The sequence below is a fragment of the Microtus ochrogaster genome, chromosome 4, assembly GCF_000317375.1.
Source record: "Microtus ochrogaster isolate Prairie Vole_2 chromosome 4, MicOch1.0, whole genome shotgun sequence".
NCBI lineage: Eukaryota > Metazoa > Chordata > Mammalia > Rodentia > Cricetidae > Microtus > Microtus ochrogaster.
Genome location: NC_022011.1, coordinates 41,238,221 through 41,257,507, shown reverse-complemented (window position 1 = coordinate 41,257,507; position 19,287 = coordinate 41,238,221). Strand labels below are relative to the sequence as shown.

The following is a 19,287-nucleotide window of genomic DNA, read 5'->3' as shown; positions in this document are numbered from 1 at the left end:
CAGCCAAGGTCCTGGCTGGGGCTGTCTGAGGGAGAGAAGCCCCTGAGCTCCCACCCTAAGGTGTGTGGAATGGGAAGAAGCTTTGACGTGACACAGGCTTGCTGAGCATGGCTGAGGAAGTGCCCTCACTTCTCTGAGCTTTGGTTGGGCAAATGAGTGTAAGGTTGAAGGCTGGTGAGTCCCTGGAACCGGAGACGGCCCAGCCAGCTTCCTTTGGCTTCCTGCTGAATCAAGGGCCTGTGACATCTGTGGCAGGGAAGCCCATGAATGGGCTCCTCCAGAATTTGGTAGTGGCTGAAGGGTGGAGGACAGGCCTGAGGCTGAGCTGAAGCAGAGAGAGGGAAAGGGATTATCAGAGTCATCCCTCACAGTGGTGGAGGGCTGCCCCTTCCCGCTGCCTGCCTCTGAAGGCCCAAGCCACTCAGCACCACAGGAGGGAGGAGAAGGATGATGATCCTTCAGAGAGCCTGGGACGGTGCAGAGGATGGAGATGAGTGGGCTAGCACTTAGCGTGTGCTTTTCAGAACAGGTGCTCAAACACGGTGAGGTGGGCAAAGTGGTGAGGGAGGGGTTGTGTAGAGCAGAGACAGACAGAACGCTCAGCCTAGGAGCCTTTGCTGTGCTCCTGTGCATTGTGCAGCAGGCAGGGTCGCTGAGTAAGGAACATCCCCTACGCCTTGATCCTGGGTCTCTTTCCTTGAAGAAGATGGTGAATAGGTTGTTGCAGCGTCCCTTGGGGATGCTGGTTTTGAACGAGGAGTGTTTGCAGCCCTTTGACTCAGGGAAGTAACTCCAGGGATCTTTTGGGGGAAGTGTGAGATTCAGTGGAATGTAGTGTGTAGGGGACCTAACACTCCTCCTCAGTTGTGTGGTCTTGGGTAAATGTCATTCATTTTCTGAACCCCAGAAAAGAATGTCTCAGAATTGGACACAGTAACAGTGACAGTCTTGAGTTAGCTGAGCACCCACTGGACATAATCTCCCTCCCCCATTCCTGTGACCCCTCCATATCTACTTCACTGGACCTTCTTCCTGGACTAACACTGTTCCTTGGCCTGACAGAAAGGAGGCGTGGCATCTGGATTCAAGCATGTGGTACCCAATGAGGTGGTGGTGCAGAGGCTCTTCCAGGTCAAAGGACGCCGTGTAGTCCGAGCCACCGAGGTGCCTGTGTCCTGGGACAGCTTCAACAATGGTGACTGCTTCATTCTGGACCTGGGAAACGTGAGTCTGGCCTGCCCCTTTCCAGGGCAACTGTGATCGTCTGGGTTAGATCTGACTCTGGGGAGGGGAAGCACTCATGAATGGGGACAGACCACAGGGACCAGAAGGTGCAGTGTCGGGAAGACCGACCCAGTGTGGATGAGATTCCCACATCTGGATCCAGATGTGTCATTCATGTATTCATGGGTCTCGGGTCCTCATCATCTGCACAACGTTTTTGATACGCAGACTCCCTGATATCTCTTGACACGCACAGCTACATCCCTATTAAAATACAGACGTTCATTTCTAAGCCCATGGCATTTGTGGGCAAATCCGGCAGGCTCTTGTCCGCTGTGGACACTAGTGCCACAGTGAGTGCCTGGACATGTAGACTTGGACGCACAGTGTATGACATCATTGGCTGCATATGTACTGGTATGTGGACGCACAGTGTATGACATCATTGGCTGCATATGTACTGGTATGTGGCGATGTGTGTGGTGGGCATCCCCAGGCCTACTTACAGGTAAGTGGGTGGTTCCCTACACCTAGCTCCACATGAGCAGGAACCTGCAAAAAACTTCTGTGCATATGTACCTGTGGCCTAATGCCCTATCTTGACTTAGCACAGGCTTTTAAAAAAAGCCTTAAGAGTTATTTTATGTGTAAGGGTATTTTGTCTTCATGTATGTCTGTGTACTGCGTGCGTGCCTGGTTTTTACAGGGCCAAAACAGGGAGCTGGATCCTGTGGGACCGGAGTTGCAGGTGGCTGTGAGCTGCCATGTGGGTGCTGGTGTCGAGCCCAGGTCCTCTGCAAGAGCAGCCAGCGCTCTTAACTGCTGAGCCGCCTCTCGAGCCTCAGTATAGTTTCTTTGTTGAAGTAAAATGCCGTGGTGTGTTCTAATCCCGACAGCTGTTCTGTGGAATTCACCCAGTGAACATACCTGTCAAGCTCCTATCTAACTGAAGACCAGGAAACACAACATTGCGGTTACCGGGGAAGCGTTGGCTGTCTCTTCCCAGTCCCTTTACCCCTCCTTTGGAACTCTCTGATCAGGATAGGCTCGTTTTGCACATTTCTGATTATGTACAAGAGACCTTCCTCTTTTGGTGAATTCTTCTTTTAAACATTGCCTTTCTGAGATTCCTTGCTGTTGCTGCCTTCGGGTGTAGCTCAGGTGCCCCTTGCTTTGTAAGAGTTGACTCCATAGGTAGTCAGCTGCTGCATGCCTGTTGTCGTGGGCGCTCGCTTGGTTCTGGTTAGGGCTGCTCCAAACATGCTGGCACGGATCTTTTAGGGCATATACCTGCAGTTCTGCAGTTCTGGTGGGGGTGTGGCTTAGGGTGGGATACTGGCTCCCAGGGTGTTGTAGTCTGCTTTTGTTGCTGTGTTCAATACCACGCCCAGCAGCAACCGAGAGGTGGAAGGGGTTTGTTTCAGCTTATACTTCCACATCACAGTCCATCACCGAGGGAACCAGGGCTGCATACTCACCTGCCTAGGGAAGCTGCTGCTCACAGTGGGCGGGGTCCTCCCCATCAATCACAACAGTCATTCACTGACATGACCACAGCACACACTGATTGTAGCACTCCTCAGCTGAGGTTCCCTCTTCCCAGGTGACAGTAGGTTGTGTCAAGGTGACAGGAAAACTCGCCAGCACACAGACAGTGAAGGCCAGGGACACTGTGGGAGCTGTAGGCCATCAGTGCTTGTAGTTTCGCTTCCCACCAGCAGGCGACTCTATAACAGAAGCTTAGAGATTGCACAGCTTAAGTTGATTTAGGCTCACGGGCTGGGGCGTGATGGGGTTCTTTACAGAATGGCTGATGTAGACAGGCCAATGGCCTGTGCAAAACAGTCAAGAGACAGCGGTGTAGCAGGAAAGACTGAACCTAAATGAAAAACATTAGTCCCAATAGACCCACAATGACTATCAACTTTAACGTAAACTTCAGAGGAAGAAATTATATGCAGTCCATAGCAGCCAGCAATCTTGAGGCTGTTGTGCATGTCAGTATCCTCGAATGCAGAGAGCACCCCATTGCCCTTGTGTGACCCGTATGTGTGCTGTGCTGGCCCTCACCTGGGCCAGTATGGGCCAAGGGGAGCTTGTACGTAGGCACAGTGTGCACACTGCCACCCTTTCAGGCCGGCTTGTGCAAAGGCTGGACTCTGACGTCCTGGGGTTTCTGTCTTACAGAATATCTACCAGTGGTGCGGCACCAACAGCAACAGATTTGAAAGGCTGAAGGCCACACAGGTGTCCAAGGGCATCCGGGACAACGAGAGGAGTGGCCGTGCCCAAGTACACGTGTCTGAAGAGGGTGCAGAGCCAGAAGCAATGCTCCAGGTGTCTGTGGGATGTGGGTGGGGTGAACAGGGGTGGGGTGGGGGGAGTCTACTCCTGCCTTCTTTATAAAGAGTTATTTGTCAGATCCCTTCCTGCTCCTGAAGACCTTTTTTGATTTTCTACCTGGCCTGAACATTTAGAAGGTAGGAAGATAGTTTCCTACAACTGTAACTCCCCTGAGAACTAAGTTGGAATCTCAGGACATGGTGTATGCTGGGAGTGTGTGTCCACCCTCCAGCAAGGAGGACCGAGCCTTCCAAAGGAGCAGGTTAGCAAAGAGGTGTCCCAACATTTCTTGAGGACTACCTGAAACTATTGCCACCCAGCCATCAGCGTCCTCTTCTGACATTCCTGTTTTTTTTTATGGCTCATTTGGTTAGCATTGTGATGGGGCTGTCAGTTACCATGGTTTGAAAATCTACCAACAAGATGAGCTTCCCCTGAAAACGAAAGGGGGAATGTCTGCCGTGTGCTGCTGTATGCTCCCACATGCTGGGCATCCAGTTCTGACTTTTGTAAGGAGCACAAGGATTTTATGGGGAGAAAGAAAAAGATCCCAGACATCAGGAATAGTAGCCAGAATGTTAAGGTCTCGAATGGAACAGACATCAGGGACAGTAGCTGGGATGTTAAGGTCTGTTAATGAACAGAACAAACAAACTTGAAGCCTTGTTAGCTGAGGTTCCAGTTCTGACAGCCTCCTGGAAGCTGTGTGAGCCAGTAAGCTTGTCTCTCCTGCTCTCAGCACCCACTGCTGTGAATGGAGGGAGGTAAAGGAGAGCCCCTCCAGTCCTGGCTGCAAGGACTAGGGGAAGGGCTAGTCTGGAGACGGGGCACCGAGAGGGAAGGGCATTGACAGGCAGGTCATGGAAACTTTTTCCCCAAAGGGATCGGTTCAAGATGTCAGGGTCAGGAAGGCTCTGTCCATGTAGGCTGGCCTGCTGGGGAGCTCTCTCAGAAGCCTCTGTGCTCATGGTCACCCTTCCCCCACATCTCCACACCTTCCCCAGGTGCTGGGTCCCAAGCCAAACCTGCCTGCAGGCACCGAGGACACAGCAAAGGAGGATGCAGCCAACCGGAAACTGGCTAAGCTCTACAAGGTGAGCCCCAGGAATACTGTTTCCCACACCCACCCTGGTCAGGCTGGGGAGGCGGGAGGCTCCACCTCCCTCAGCTGCCCTGGGTGGGGGACCGATGTCCTAGGCTCGGGTGCTGATCACTTATTGCTTGACTCCCCACCCCTCCTTGCAGAAAGAAACAGACTTTTGTTGTTGTTTTGGATTGAGTTTGGGATTTTGTTATTGTATTTGTTTGACAGGATCTTGTTTTACTGTGTAGCCCAGGCTAATCTTGATCTTTGCAGAATTCTATAGGATTTCTGAGAGTCTGGGCCGAAAGAGGTGATGAGAAAGAATCTTAGAACTGGGGTGAAGGTGATGGCTAACATTTCTGATATTGTCTTCCTTGTGTGTCTTTGGGTACACTTTTCAGTGCTGGGGTCCAGTCCAGGCCTTGGCTTGTGCACAAATCGGTCTGGAACCAGTCTTAGCCCCTCCCCTATCATTTTAGAATCCAGGATGAGCCCGTGGGCTTTGCTATGTGGCAGTCTCCAGCTCCCAAATCTTCCTCTCCGGGGACTCTGGAGCCTCTGCTTACTCTGAGCCAGTCTTATGAAATTTGGCTGGTGGACATCTTGGTTTTAAGTCGAATGAACTCTTTCTATTAGGATTCTGAGGTTTACAGGAATACCGAGGAGAGAGCCCGTATCCCCTCCTCTGGCTTCTTAGCCCTAGTGTAAGCAGGCAGACTTTCCAGCTAAGCCATTGAAAGGAGGCCAATGCTGCCAACCAATTAGAGGCGCTATCCTGCTTCTCTAAGCTCGTTCCATGCACAGTCCTGGTGGCACATAGTGTTTGTCCTTTGTCATTTCCTTCTCAATACTCATGGTTTCCCAAGCTTCCCGGCAAACTCTTTACCACTTCTCAGAGGCCCTATACCTTTTACTGAGATGAGGTCTCAGTATCCCATCTGGCCTTGAACTCGCTGAGCTGTGAGGATGACGCTGAATGCCTCCTCCTCCTGAGTTCTAGATTGCAGGAGTGCACCACCACACCGGGTTTATGTGGTACTGGAGGACGAGAACCCCAGGCCTTGTTCATACTAGACAAGCAGAGCTCCATGCCCAGCCCCAAGACCCTCCCTCTGCTCTGTTTATCCACCTTCTTATTCCAGGTGCAGCATTCATGTCACACGCTGGGTCACCTGCTTGGCTGTGCTGCAAGGCTGGAGGGGCCTGGACGTTGATCTGCCCCTCTAGGTGCTCACATGGCCCTTCCATCCCCACAGGTCTCCAACGGTGCAGGCAGCATGTCAGTCTCCCTCGTGGCCGACGAGAACCCATTTGCCCAGGGCGCCTTGAGAACTGAGGACTGCTTCATCCTGGACCATGGCCGAGATGGGAAAATCTTTGTCTGGAAAGGTGCGGGAGGCGCCTAGGTTCCACTGGTCTCCAGAGGCGTCAGGGTCTCAGCCCCAGAGAGAACACTGTCACAATAAGAAACGATCAGGATGCTAAGCTAATGCCTGGCTTTGCAGTTAGCTCACTGTAGGATCCTTGCCCCTTGCTGAGTCTGAGGCCTTGTTAGGGTTCAAATGACTGTTTGCCAAGTGACTGACAAGATCGGTCCTCCGGGAAGTTAAATGACACTACAGAACATTTATGTATCTTTAAAAAGTGTAACTTTGTGGGTCTCAAACTTCTGCAGGCCAGCATTCTGGATGGGGTAAGCCATACGCTATTGTGTGGCTTGCTCTCTGCCAGGGGGTGGGGCACTAGGGAAGTCTTTGTGGATGGAGTTGCTCCTGTGAGGCTCTTGGGCCTGGTTGTTTCTGAGAGCCCACAGACATCTGAGAAACCCTCTCCCACTCATCCCCAGGGCTTCCTCAGATGCGCTGAGACTCTTGCTGGGAACTGGGAGGGACGCAGGGGTGGAGACGGCAAGAATGGGCTGGGCTGGCTGTCCAGGCGATCTGGGCATGGACCAGTCAGGGCCTCAGCTGACTCTGAGGTTCTCAAGGCTAGAGCAGAAGGAGGAGTGTGTCACCTCGGAAGGGGACATCTGCGCAGGGTATGCAGCCCGGTGTTTATACTGACGCAGCAGGTCAGCTTCCTGTGACCTCTCTGAAACACCTGCTTTCTTATATATGAAAGGGACAAGACAGCCATGACCTCTCGGATTTAAGGCTGTAATATGGATTAAATGAAATAATGTGTGTGTGGTTATGGCATCAAATCTGTGTTCAGTAAGTGAGCCACAGTGGTTAGCATGGTTGCTGTTACTGGCCTCAGAGGGGGCGTCTCTTGTAACTAGAAGCCCCCAGTTTAGGGTGGTGCTCCCTGGTTACCTATGGTCTAAGTTTAAGGAGAGTAGGGACGTGGGCCACTGCCCTCTCCTGGGACCTCTGAGCTGCTGTCTTAGTAAGGATTTCTATTGCTGTGAAGAGACACCATGACCACAGAAACTTATTATTATTTTTTTTGAGATGGGGTTTCTCTGAAACTTTGGGGCCTGTCCTGGAACTAGCTCTTGTAGACCAGGCTGGCCTCGAACTCACAAAGATCCACCTGCCTCTGCCTCCGAAGTGCTGGGATTAAAGGTGTGCACCACCACTGCCTGACTCACAGCAACTATTTTAAGGAAACAATTAATTGGAGCTGACTTACAGTTCATGGCAGGAAGCATGGTGGCATGCAGGCTGACATGGTGCTGGAGAAGGAGCTGAGAGTTCTATATCCTGATCAGCAGGCAGCAGGAAGAGAGAGTGACGCTGGGCCTGGCTTGAGCATCTGAGCCCTCAAAGCCCACCCCCAGTGACACACTTCCTTCAACAAGGCCACACCCCCTAACAGCGCCACTCCCTATGAACCAGTGGGGGTCATTTGTGTTCAGACCAGCACAGCTGTGACCTGGCATCTTTCCCTTGGCTTCCTGCAGGCAAGCAGGCCAACACCGAAGAGCGGAAGGCTGCCCTCAAAACAGCCTCTGACTTCATCACCAAGATGGAGTATCCCAGACAGACCCAGGTAATGGTCTGAGGCCAGGGAGACACAGATTCAGTAGGGGTAAGGGAGGGAGGAGTCCGCTGTCCTCCTTGGGGACTGGGTGGGCACCTGAGGCTCCCTGAGGCCCTTGCTAGGCAGCCTTATCATGTTTTCCCCTTCTCTCCTCTTCAGGTTTCCGTCCTCCCAGAGGGTGGAGAGACCCCACTGTTCAAGCAGTTCTTTAAGAACTGGCGGGACCCAGACCAGACAGATGGCCCCGGCCTGGCCTACCTCTCCAGCCACATTGCCAACGTGGAGCGGGTGCCTTTCGATGCCGCAACACTGCACACCTCCACCGCCATGGCCGCACAGCATGGCATGGACGACGACGGCACTGGCCAGAAGCAGGTAATGGAACCTCAGGTCTAGAGCAAAGACCTGGCTCTGCCAGATTCCACAGGCCAGGTTCAGTCAGCTGTCCCATTGACCAGGTAAAGAATGGCAAAGGGCAGATGGGGGTGATTTTATCAATGTAGCCACACTGGGGAGGACAAGAAAAGCAGCTCATGGCCGCCAAGTCCAACTTCACAGCCTGGACATGAGGGAGAGAAGGGGCTGGAGGTGTGTGTGTAAGCAAGCAGTCCTGGCCAACGTGTGGCCTAGTCAGCACCTCAGATCTGGTTCACAAGGAGGTCTGAGGAGGTCCGCATATCTGGGCGGGGTGAGTAAGCTGCCCTTGCAATGACCGCAGGTTCCGGACAGTGACTGTCTTCGCCTTCAGCCTCGCAGGCAGCTGAGATAGGTCAGCAAGGTGCCCCTTGAGGGAGTAACATACAGAGCTGAGCAAGTAACTCAGAGTAAGGGAGACCCAAACCAAACAGAGACCTAGACATCCTACCGGCTTCAGTTGCTGCTGGGTCCAGGCAGGAGCAGGATTCTGTGCCTGGGCCGGCTTTTGCTGGCTGCTTCCCTTTCTGTCCCCTCCCTCCCATGCCCCTGTGGCTCATGTCCCCACCCTCTGCCTCCCTGAGGAGGTTTCTTCCTTGTTTTCCACCACAGTCACCGTGGATGAGATTCTTTTGTTTAACTTTTGTTTGTTGGCAACAAATATCACCTGGTTACCTACTATGTGTCAGTCTCTTTGCCAGGCTCCCGGCCCCATCTTTTTGCCTAGGAGTGCCTGGTTGGGAGGGGAGGTGACCTCGGCCACAGCAGAATCTTGAAATCTGTTCTCAGAGTTGAAAGGAAGCCCAGGGGATTTTGTGGGACCGCAGAAAGGGAAGTGGGAATGAGGTGGCTGGGGTGGGTTTGTTGCTGGGGTGTAGGGGCACATTCCAGGTGTGACTTCTCCCAGTATGGTGCTGATCCCATCCTCAGGAGGGGCCATGGATGCCCTTCTTTTGTTAGTAGATACATGACAGATTTGGTTCTGTGCTTTAGAAACATGCCGTAAAAATAGGTAGAAGGCAGAAGCATGAAGCTGGGACGTCTGTGATGGTTTAAGGGAGAAACAACGAGGCACTTGGGACTAGTACAGGTGGAGGTATTTTCAGAGTCCGTTTCAGGCTGGTGTCCACTGTCTTCCTCAGAGGAGACTACAGGGTCGTCTTCGCATGCCCTCATTACTGTCGTGGATGCTTGCTTTCGTTATTGCAGAGTGTGGGACGGAGGAAGCAGAAGTATTTAGAAGACAGAGAGTTGAGCCTGGCTGAACCTCTTGGGGCCACTCACTCAACTTCTGCCCCTCATTGTAAAATGGGCTTGGTCAGTGTCTCCACTTGACCACCAGGTGTCACTGCAGGGCCTCCCGATGACGAAAGTCCTGTCACCGGATCTCCGCAGAGATCCGCCTGCAGGGGTCATTCCGAGGCCAACCAACTAAGGCCCTGTTGAGTGAGATGACCCCTAAAATCCAAGTGCTTCCGTAACAATGGGGAGAATGGAAATGCTGGGGATGAAATAACAATCCCGCTGGCTAGCGGCTGATGCTGGCACGGGGCATCACGCCATCTGCACAACTAGAGTTTAGGCTCGGAGGACTTCCCCTTAACTGTTTCAGGTGAGAAAACTCTGGCCCTGAGATGCACCTCTCAAAGGGTGGGGCTTAGGTCTGACTCAGGCCTGGCTCAGCCTTCTGATCTAGCGCTATCTTGAGGGGTCTTTCAGGGGGAAGTGAGAAGAGGTGGGGCAGGAACTCTGGGTCATAGCCCTGCCGTACCTCTCACGAGCCCTGTGAGTGGGGTAAATTGTCCGACTTTTCTTGGACCTGAGTGGTGTCCTGTTATCTACACTGTCCGCTATGCTGGGGTCTCCAGCTAGCCAGAGGTGACAGCGTCTGATCCCAACTCCACCCCTGCAGATCTGGAGAATCGAAGGCTCCAACAAGGTACCAGTGGACCCGGCCACATACGGGCAGTTCTATGGAGGTGACAGCTACATCATTCTGTACAATTATCGCCACGGTGGCCGCCAGGGACAGATCATCTACAACTGGTGAGGGGCCTGGGCTGTCCTCCTGGTGTCAGCGGGAGCACGTGGGGACCTGGCTGTGCCTGACTGTGGTGGCAAGAGGAAAAGGGCGATATGACCAGGGGGAGTCTTGATACAGAGGCCTGAGCTGAGACAGCCACACCCTGCTGGGACCCCTTCTCACCCACAACTCTAAACTTCTTGCCATCAGAATATGACGTGCCATCTTAAGGACAGAGACACACCAACCCAGCAGCTCCTGCCAATCAATGCCAAGTCCCCTCCAGAGGTTGGCTTCCACTGTGATAGTTGTAGATGATTCTGTACTACATAAGTACATAGAATTAGTATGTATGTCAATTACAGCACTTATTTTAGTAATTGTTTTAAAGCAGAGCCCAAAGTTGTCAGTCTCAGTATTTCGTCCCACCTGTACCCTGCCGACTCGTCCGCCAAGCCCCATCCTTTCCTATCGATCAGTTTGGCAGTTTTTATTTATGATTTTTGCATGATTACTGGAAGGATGTGTAAGGTATCCCCAGCTCTTCAGCTTCTGTGTCTGCTCCAGTATCCCCAGCTCTCCATTCCTGTCTTTTCTGGCCCAGGCCTTAACTGAGACCCCATGGGACATCTCTCGGACCCCACAGGGTGTTTCTTGTGCCCTGTCAGTCCCCAGGGATCTGCCCTTTTCCTTCATGACCATAACCCCCTGAAGAGTGATGGCCCAGGAACCATGCACTCAGACTCAGTTTGAAAGCCCCATACTTCTAAAGCAGCTGCACTTATAAACTAGATAATACACAAATTATGATGGGGAGTCATGGGGATTGAGCCCAGATTCTTAGACGTACTAGGCAAGCCACTACCACTGATCTATAAGGCCAGCACCCCCTTTACTTTTTATTTGAGGCAGTCTCACTAATTTGCTCACGCTGGCCTTGAACTTACAATCCTCTTGCCTCAGCCTCTCAAGTAGCTGAGACTCCAGGCCTGCACCACTAAGCTCAACATACAATACAGATTTTTTTTTGAGACAATGTTTCTTTACGAAGCCCTGGCTACCTGGAACTCACCCTGTAGACCAGGCTGGACTCCAGCTCAGAGATCCACCTGCCTCTGCCTCCTTAGTACTGGAATTAAAGGCATGTGCCACCACGCCCGGTTGATACAAAATTCTTAAGAAGGTTTTTGACTTACAGCGTACGCCTGGTACAAGGTCCAGCCATGGCAAGTGGAGGCAGGGGACTGTGAGTCTCTGTAACGCTCCCGTCTCAGGGTGTCCCCATGAGGCTATGTCTGGTGTCTTTCCCTACCCATGACACATCTTACACCTGTTTCCAGCCCGTCCTGCATACAGGGAGATGCCCTGACCACTTTTATACATTTTGTTTTTGAGTCCCAGTACCCTCTCATGGCTGCCCATCAGGGCATGGCCCAGGGAAGTTCCTGCAGGCACATTTAGGACAAAAAGGTCTACCTATTGTAGTAGGACCTATGATACTAAGTAAGAACACAGTCTGCTGAGCTGGGGTAGGCAGTGGGAGAGGCTGTTGTCGCTGGTTCTTCCCACTGGTCCATCACTACGACAAGGAAGCTCATGAGTTACTTGAGCTGAGGGCAAGAAAGAGGCCCAGGGCTCTATGTAAACTAGGGCTGAGTCTCTCTCCCTCTTCTAGGCAGGGCGCCCAGTCTACCCAGGATGAGGTCGCTGCGTCCGCCATCCTGAGTGCCCAGCTGGATGAGGAGCTGGGAGGAACTCCTGTCCAGGTGAGTCAGAACAGTGCCTCTTAGGGCTCCAGTCAGGGCTTGGTCTCTTTGCTCATTTATCTTCCTAATTATTCATGCACTCACCCAGGCATCTGCCCCCTCACCATCATCCATCCGTCCATCCATCTGTCCATCCATCCATCCATCCATCCATCCATCCATCCACCCACCCATCCATCCATCTGTCCATCCACCTATCTGCCCATCTGTCCATCTGTCCGTCCATCTACCTATTCACATACCTACCTACCCATCCACCCACTCGCCATCCATCCATCCATCCATCCATCCATCCATCCATCCATCCATCCATCCATCTGTCCATCCATCCATTCATCCATCCATCCATCCATCCATCCATGTATCTGTCTGTCCATCCATCCCCCCATGCACCTACTCACCCATCCATCCATCCATCCGTCCCTTGGTCCATTCACTTACCCACCCATACATCCGCTTACCCACCCAGCCAGCCATCTATCTGCTCACCGACCCATGCAACAGATATTTATGCAGGGTTTTCTCTGTACTGGGCTTAGTGTCGGCATCCAGTATATAGACACTGTCTTTCCTGGGCAGTGTCTCCATTCCCTCCCTTGGCTGTGTGGCAGGAATGACATGGTTGGTTCCTGTAGGGCACATTGAGGACAAGGAAACTCATGTGTTGCTTTAGTTCTAAGTAGGAAGGTGGTGGAGGTTGGGGCTGTGTGGGGTACAGCAGAGCCTCCAGATCTGAGGGCTCCTTGCATCCTTCCAACTCCTGACTTGTTTAGGACTGACATCAGCATTCTGGAAGAATGCACATAAGCAATCTGCTCTTCCTTTTAAGGTCATATTTGCAAACTTGGGAGTCCCCTGGTTCTTGGAGCAGACTCGGGCTGAAGGGCAAGGCTTCGCAGAGACAGTGGGTGGGAAAACAGCCAAGACAGCAGCAACTAGGGACTTTGGCAGTACCATCATCCCCAGCCCTACTCAGTGCTCTGGTGCTGCCAGGTCATAGTTCTCCCATCGATAGCCAGATGTGGTAGCCTTTATGAAGGGAACGACCCAGAATCACAGAGAAAAGGGTGGGGTGGGGCTGGGGAGACGCCTCAGTGGTTAAGAGCACTGATTGCTGTTCCAGAGGACCTAAGGTCAATTCTCAGCACCCACAAAGCACCTCACAACTGTTTGTAACCCCAGTTCCAGGGGATCTGACACCCTCACACAGATATACGTGCAGGCAAAACACTGATGTATAAAATTTAAAAAATTATGAAAAAACTATAAGCTGATCTCCTTCTCTCTCTCCGCCAGAGCCGAGTGGTCCAAGGCAAGGAACCTGCACACCTCATGAGCTTGTTTGGCGGGAAACCCATGATCATCTACAAGGGTGGCACCTCCCGAGACGGGGGGCAGACAACCCCTGCCAGTACCCGTCTCTTCCAAGTCCGAGCCAGCAGTTCTGGAGCCACCAGGGCTGTTGAGGTAATGTCAGGTCCCAGAACGTGGGCAAGATTTCCCTCCTGACCCTTCAGTGTCCAAAGGCTGTGTGTTCTCCGTCTGTGAGGGAAGAGGTCCACTTGCTGCAGGGTCCCTGGGCTGTCAGGATGGGCTGGGTTGTGTTTCCTTTCTCCTGACTGAGTGCTGTGTGCCCCACCCGCCTCCAGGTGATGCCCAAGGCTGGCGCTCTGAACTCCAATGATGCCTTCGTGCTGAAAACCCCGTCAGCCGCCTACCTGTGGGTGGGTGCAGGAGCCAGCGAGGCAGAGAAGACCGGGGCCCAGGAGCTGCTGAGGGTGCTGCGAGCACAGCCTGTGCAGGTGGAGGAAGGCAGAGAGCCAGGTGGGAGCCAGGGCTCCACCTCTTCCGTCTGCATCCTTCTCCAGTGCCTTCACCCTCGTGGGTGTTAAATGGGAGCTGGAGGATGAAATGAGCCCGGTGGCCAGTGAATGACAGGGTAGTCTCCAGACACCGGAGGAGAGAGAATTTGGCATGATGGTCCAAGAGGACCCCGGAGATGGTGACAAGGGGTGACAGTGTCAGAGGGCTTCTCCTTACCTTTAGAGCTACAGAGAGAAGGGCATTAGTCATCTTTGCTACTAAGAACCCATCCCCTCCTTCTTGGTACCTCATGGAAGCAGTGAAGGGCTGCTTGGTCTGCATCTGCCTAGCAGAAACCACTGTTAGGACACATGTTCTTTTTTCCCACGGTGGCTGATGGGCACCGTGGCTTTTGAGTACTTGAAACGTGACTGGTGGGAATGAGTGGACATGAGGAAGGTGTAACTGTTCAATTGTGATATGTTTCTATGGCAATGGTCACATACAACCAGAACACACATAGAGCAGGTGTTGTAGAAAGAACCTGAGGATTGGACTTGGAAAAGGTTTGCCCCCTGGCTTTATCACTCCCAGGCTTTGTGAATTACGTGAAACGCTGTCTCTGGGTCTCTGTGTGCTGAGTGGAGACAGTTATCCCTGTTCTGTATTGCTGTTGTCTCTGTCATGAGTCTTATGCCAGTTTGCCCTCTCCAGGCCTTTCCATTTCCTTCTATCTCGAGCAACTGGGATCTTAAAATGGAGAGCAGCCAGTTGAATATGGGTACAGTTTGGTCTGGGGTCTGGTGAGATGTGCTCATGGGGCCATGGTTTCCTTGGCAACTGACACCGTCTCCCTTCATAGATGGCTTCTGGGAGGCTCTGGGTGGGAAGACTGCCTACCGTACATCCCCAAGGCTGAAGGACAAGAAGATGGATGCCCATCCTCCTCGCCTCTTTGCCTGCTCCAACAGGATCGGACGCTTTGTGGTGAGTCTGGCGGTGACACCTTTGCTTGTGCCTAGGGAATTAGGTGGGTTTGGGGGTCAATGAACCTCAGAATCTAGAGACACAGCCTGACCCACTGGCAGGGGAAGGGCCCCTGAAGGCAGGACCGGCTCTGTGCACTCATCCTGGGAACCAATGGGAGCTGATGCTTCTTTCTTGACCTCCTTTGACCCTTCCCAGATCGAAGAGGTTCCCGGCGAGCTCATGCAGGAAGACCTGGCTACTGATGATGTTATGCTCCTGGATACCTGGGACCAGGTGAGTTAAGGAGAGAAGGAGAAGGCCAAGGCAGAGGGAGAAGCAGGACTCTTAACAAGGAGGGCATAAAAAGACACAACATCGCCAGGCAGTGGTGGCGCACACCTTTAATCCCAGCACTCAGGAGGCAGAGGCAGGTGGATCTCTGTGAGTTTGAGACCAGCCTGGTCTACAAGAGCTATTTCTAGGACAGGCTCCAAAGCTATAGAGAAACTCTGTCTCGAAAAACAAAACAAACAAATAAACAAAACAAAAAACAAAAAAAAAGACACAACACTAGGTGTTTCCAGGGAGGTCCTGAATGGCTGTAAACCACGTTGTCCGCTCTCTCTGAGCCTCCATTTCCTCAGATGTATAAAATGGAAGCAGTGGGACCTGCCTGGCAGGTGCATGGCCACTGGAAACTGTAAAGCCCCCTAGAAACCCAGGCTGCATAACTGTGCTTCCTGCCCTTTCCCCCTTAGCCTCAGGCACTGTGCATTCTGACCTGAAGTCTGTACGAAGAAGGTTGAACTTAGTGTGTCAGAAGTGTGCAGCAGGTCAGAGCTGCCCAGTCATTTGGAGGCTTGGGGATATCACTCCCCAGCTCTGGGATCTCTCACGTCATCTGCTAGGGTGGCTGCTGTGGAGGACCCAGAATGGACGGCATTCATTCATTCACCCAGCATCAACTGAGCACCCGAACAGTGCTCTGTAGGGGATGCTGGAAATGAAGGATTGCACCAAGTTGACCTCCTCTCCCTCCAGGTCTGTTCCCAGGGGAGCATTAGCTCAAAAACCCCTTCTGTCAAGTACCTGCTCCCAGGATCCTCCAGGCTATAGAATGGCTGGACACAAAGGCCCAAGTCTGTCTTTCTCCCATGGGGCGGCTTTGGGGCAGCCCAGTGGGAAGATCATGGTTTGCAGCCTGAGCCATTCGACTGCCATTGTTGACTAAGTTGCTGGTGACTTCACCTGCTTACGCATCTCATTGGCAGTCCTTGGCCAATGTTTCTTGGCAATTCTATCTTCCAGGCAAAATGTTAAGTGCTGGGAATCCTGAGCCAGCTAAAGGGACACAGGGCCCATCCCAGCTCAGGCTTTTCCAGTTCTCTAAGGAACACGTTTCACAAATAAGGGAAGGCAGTCAAGCCTGACGTGTTTTGTCTAAGGTATCTGACAACATCGATTGCCATTGATTAGTGACAATTGCTCTTGAGTGTGATTATCTTGAGAGATGCATAAAAATAGACGCAGAACTGGGGCGATGGACCAGCAGGCAGAGCGCTTGCCGCACAAGCATGAGGACCCGAGTTCAGGTTCCTAGACTTCAAGGAAAAGCTGAGAGTGATAAGGTGTGCCCACAATCCCATGCCCCTGAGGCGAGAGGAGTACAGAGGAACCAGATGGAATCCCCCAAAAGCTCACCGGCCAGCTAGTCTGGTTACAACACTGTGAACAAGAAGAAGATCCTACCTCAAAGTGTACGGTGAGGACCCACACCCAAGGCTGTCCTCCGACCTCCCCATGTGCACTGAGGCACAAGTATGCACACATGCATACACACAAAGATTTAAAGAAAAAGAGATGGTGTGTAAAGACCAACAGAGTAGGTTTCTGTGTGTGACCAAACTTGTCGTAAGGCTCACAGTGGCATGGACTCTTTATTACAAAGCTTTAGACATATACTAGTCAAGACGCAGAGATGGGTAGCCTTTGTTGGATGGCTAAGAGCATCTGTCCACCCATTTGTTGAGTGAATCATGCCTATGAAGGTTTTCCAACTCTGCCCCCTATGTCGCAATGGTTCTGAGTGAAGCAGACTGGGATGAGGAGACTTGAGGAAGGGTGCAGCCTGAGGCGAACTGGACTTCCCTTCCAGAGGGGCCTCACCTCTCAGCTGCACCCCAGTGAAGGTGATGGCCCAGCCTCCAGGTCCTCCTGTGCGTCTTTGTCTTTGGCACAGCGGCTGCACCTTGTTCTACTGCTATTTCAGCCAGCAATTGTGGCTCTGCCGTTGTTGGTTGCTTCTCTGACAGTGACCTGACTGCTCATGCCTCAGCCTGGCAGGAATTCTGTTCTTGCAGGCACCAGCTCTGTCTTCACCACTACATCTCTATCATTCTCTTTATCAATAAGACTTGAGATTCAGAGGTGGCATTGAAAACTTGCTAGATCGAAGAGGTTAAGTAGCAATTAACTAACCTTCTCTCCTTTCTGGGTCTCCCACAAAGCCCATTCTTCCACTTCACCAAAACAAACAAAGAAAGCTGTGCAGCTCCAACGCCCTCTGGCTCATCTCCGCCTCTCCCGCCCTTGTTTTTTGAATGGCATTGACTGTCACCAGCATCTCTCATGGGATTTTTATTCCATGTCTCACCTCCAGGTCTTCGTCTGGGTTGGAAAGGACTCACAGGAAGAGGAAAAGACAGAAGCCTTGACCTCTGGTAAGGACGGGAGGTGGGATCTTTAGCTGTGGTGGGATCTTTGGCTGTGGGAGTTGGCTGTGCGGGGTGGGGTCTTTGGTTGTGGTGGGTGGGGTCTTTGGTTGTGGGTGGCTGTAGGTAGGTGATGCTGTTCTAGGAGTTAGCATCCACAAAGTGGGGACTTCCTGCTCATAGTCTGTCCCTCTGGAGCCCTACTTGGGGTGACTACAGGCTTTCCGTAACTGCCTGAGGCAACGAGTTTATCAAGAAGAAGGGTTATTTGGGAAGGTTCAGCCCAGGTGGATTCAGACTGCGAATTTTGAGACTGTAACAAAGTATTAAGGTGGTGGGGAGCGTGTTCAGAGTAAAGCCATCCGACTTCGAACAGAGATGAAAGAGTGGGGTGTCTCACTGCCACCTTCAAGGGCCTCAAGGGGCAGAAGACACTACCCCTTAGAGTTCTCACTTCCCCCAGGCTGAGGACTCAGGCTTTGAGGGATGTTCCAGGTCTAAACTATGGTAGGTGTGAAAAAATAAATGTGTCCCTTCAGAATGCCTGAGGATTTCCCGGGGAACGGAACAGAGGCAAGCCCATGTCCAAGTCCCAGGATGTCGAAGGGATTTTATTGTTAGGGTCTCTGTGTGGGAAAGCAGAATCTTGGTAGCTAATCTCGAGGCTGAACTCTAGGAATGGCTTCATTTAATATCTTAATCAGCAGGAGGAAATGATATACTCAGGGAAGGCCTGAGAACTTTGTAGTTGCTGTTGCTTCCGGTGTTGGGGGCAGTCCACATGAGGTCTTTACTTTAAGCATTGGTGGTGGTCAGTAGGGCTAGACCACATTCTCTGGCAGCCCCAACCCTCTCCCTGAGGAGGAGACCCTAAGAATCACTGGATTTCTTCTCCATGTGTGCCTGCAGCAAAGCGGTACATCGAGACGGACCCAGCTAATCGGGACAGGCGGACCCCCATCACGGTCGTGCGGCAGGGCTTTGAGCCTCCATCCTTTGTGGGCTGGTTCCTCGGTTGGGATGACAGCTACTGGTCGGTGGATCCCTTGGACAGGGCCTTGGCTGAGCTGTCTGCTTGAGTAAGGACCAGAGCCACCAGTGTCACCAGTCAGTGCCTTTGAGAATTCCCATCTCCCAAAGAGCTCATACAGCAAGCAGAAAGTTATTCTGTGTGTGTGTGTGTGTGAGTGTGTGTAGTGTATGTGTGTGTTTGTGTGTGTGTGTTTTACAGTAGCCAAAATCAGCCCTGGGAAAATTCAGGGTCTTTACAAAATTGCCTCAAGTATCTGTGCTTTGGATATTAAATTTAATAAAAGCTTTTTGAAGTGTGTTCTCCCCAGGCATGTCACTGCTTTGTTCAGTCCATGGCCCTAGCCGCACAATAGTCTCTGAACCTGCTCCTAGTCCTGATGATTTGGCGGTGCCCAGGTAGGAGCCTCCCGGGGGCTGTAAGCCAGCAGATGAGCTCCAGCCACCTTGTGTGTGTGTCTTGGTCCTTGAGAAGTTGATGGCACACTACCAAGTGTTCTAGTTTGCCTTCTCTTGTGATAAAAACAGTGACCAAAAGCAACGAGTAGGAAACGGCTTCTTTTATCTCCTAATTTGTAGCCTGTCATGAAGGGAGGTCAGAGCAGGAACTGAAGAGGGGGCCATGGGGGAGTGCTGCTTATTGGCTTGCTTACCAAACCTTGCTTATACAACCCAGGCACCACCACCTCTAGTGGGCTGGGGCCTCTCCCATCAAACATTAATCAAGACTTCCCTACAGACTTCCCTACAGACTACTGGGAGAGGTAACTGCTCAGCTGAGGTTCCCTTGCCCAGATGCTCCTGGGTTGTTTCAAAAACTAACCAGGATAAGAAGCTGGCAGCTGGGGCTGGAGAGATGGCTCAGTGGTTAAGAGCATTGCCTGCTCTTCCAAAGGTCCTGAGTTCAATTCCCAGCAACCACATGGTGGCTCACAA

General features: G+C 52.2%; 1 protein-coding gene across 3 annotated transcripts in view; it reads left to right on the top strand.

Moving 5' to 3' along the window:
• The window catches only part of Gsn (gelsolin), a 56,585-nt gene extending 37,920 nt beyond the window's left edge, over positions 1–18,665 (top strand). For all 3 annotated transcript variants that reach the window (XM_026777035.1, XM_013345980.2, XM_005345983.3), the window contains 14 exons: positions 1,063–1,224; positions 3,412–3,561; positions 4,572–4,661; positions 5,908–6,040; positions 7,557–7,645; positions 7,796–8,011; positions 9,963–10,096; positions 11,749–11,839; positions 13,136–13,306; positions 13,489–13,663; positions 14,505–14,629; positions 14,828–14,905; positions 17,271–17,331; positions 18,232–18,665. In XM_026777035.1, coding sequence (XP_026632836.1) covers positions 1,063–1,224; positions 3,412–3,561; positions 4,572–4,661; positions 5,908–6,040; positions 7,557–7,645; positions 7,796–8,011; positions 9,963–10,096; positions 11,749–11,839; positions 13,136–13,306; positions 13,489–13,663; positions 14,505–14,629; positions 14,828–14,905; positions 17,271–17,331; positions 18,232–18,401 — 1,845 coding nt within the window. In that variant the 3' untranslated portion in view covers positions 18,402–18,665. The remainder of the gene's footprint in view (positions 1–1,062; positions 1,225–3,411; positions 3,562–4,571; positions 4,662–5,907; positions 6,041–7,556; positions 7,646–7,795; positions 8,012–9,962; positions 10,097–11,748; positions 11,840–13,135; positions 13,307–13,488; positions 13,664–14,504; positions 14,630–14,827; positions 14,906–17,270; positions 17,332–18,231) is intronic.
• The last annotated feature ends 622 nt before the right edge of the window (positions 18,666–19,287 follow it).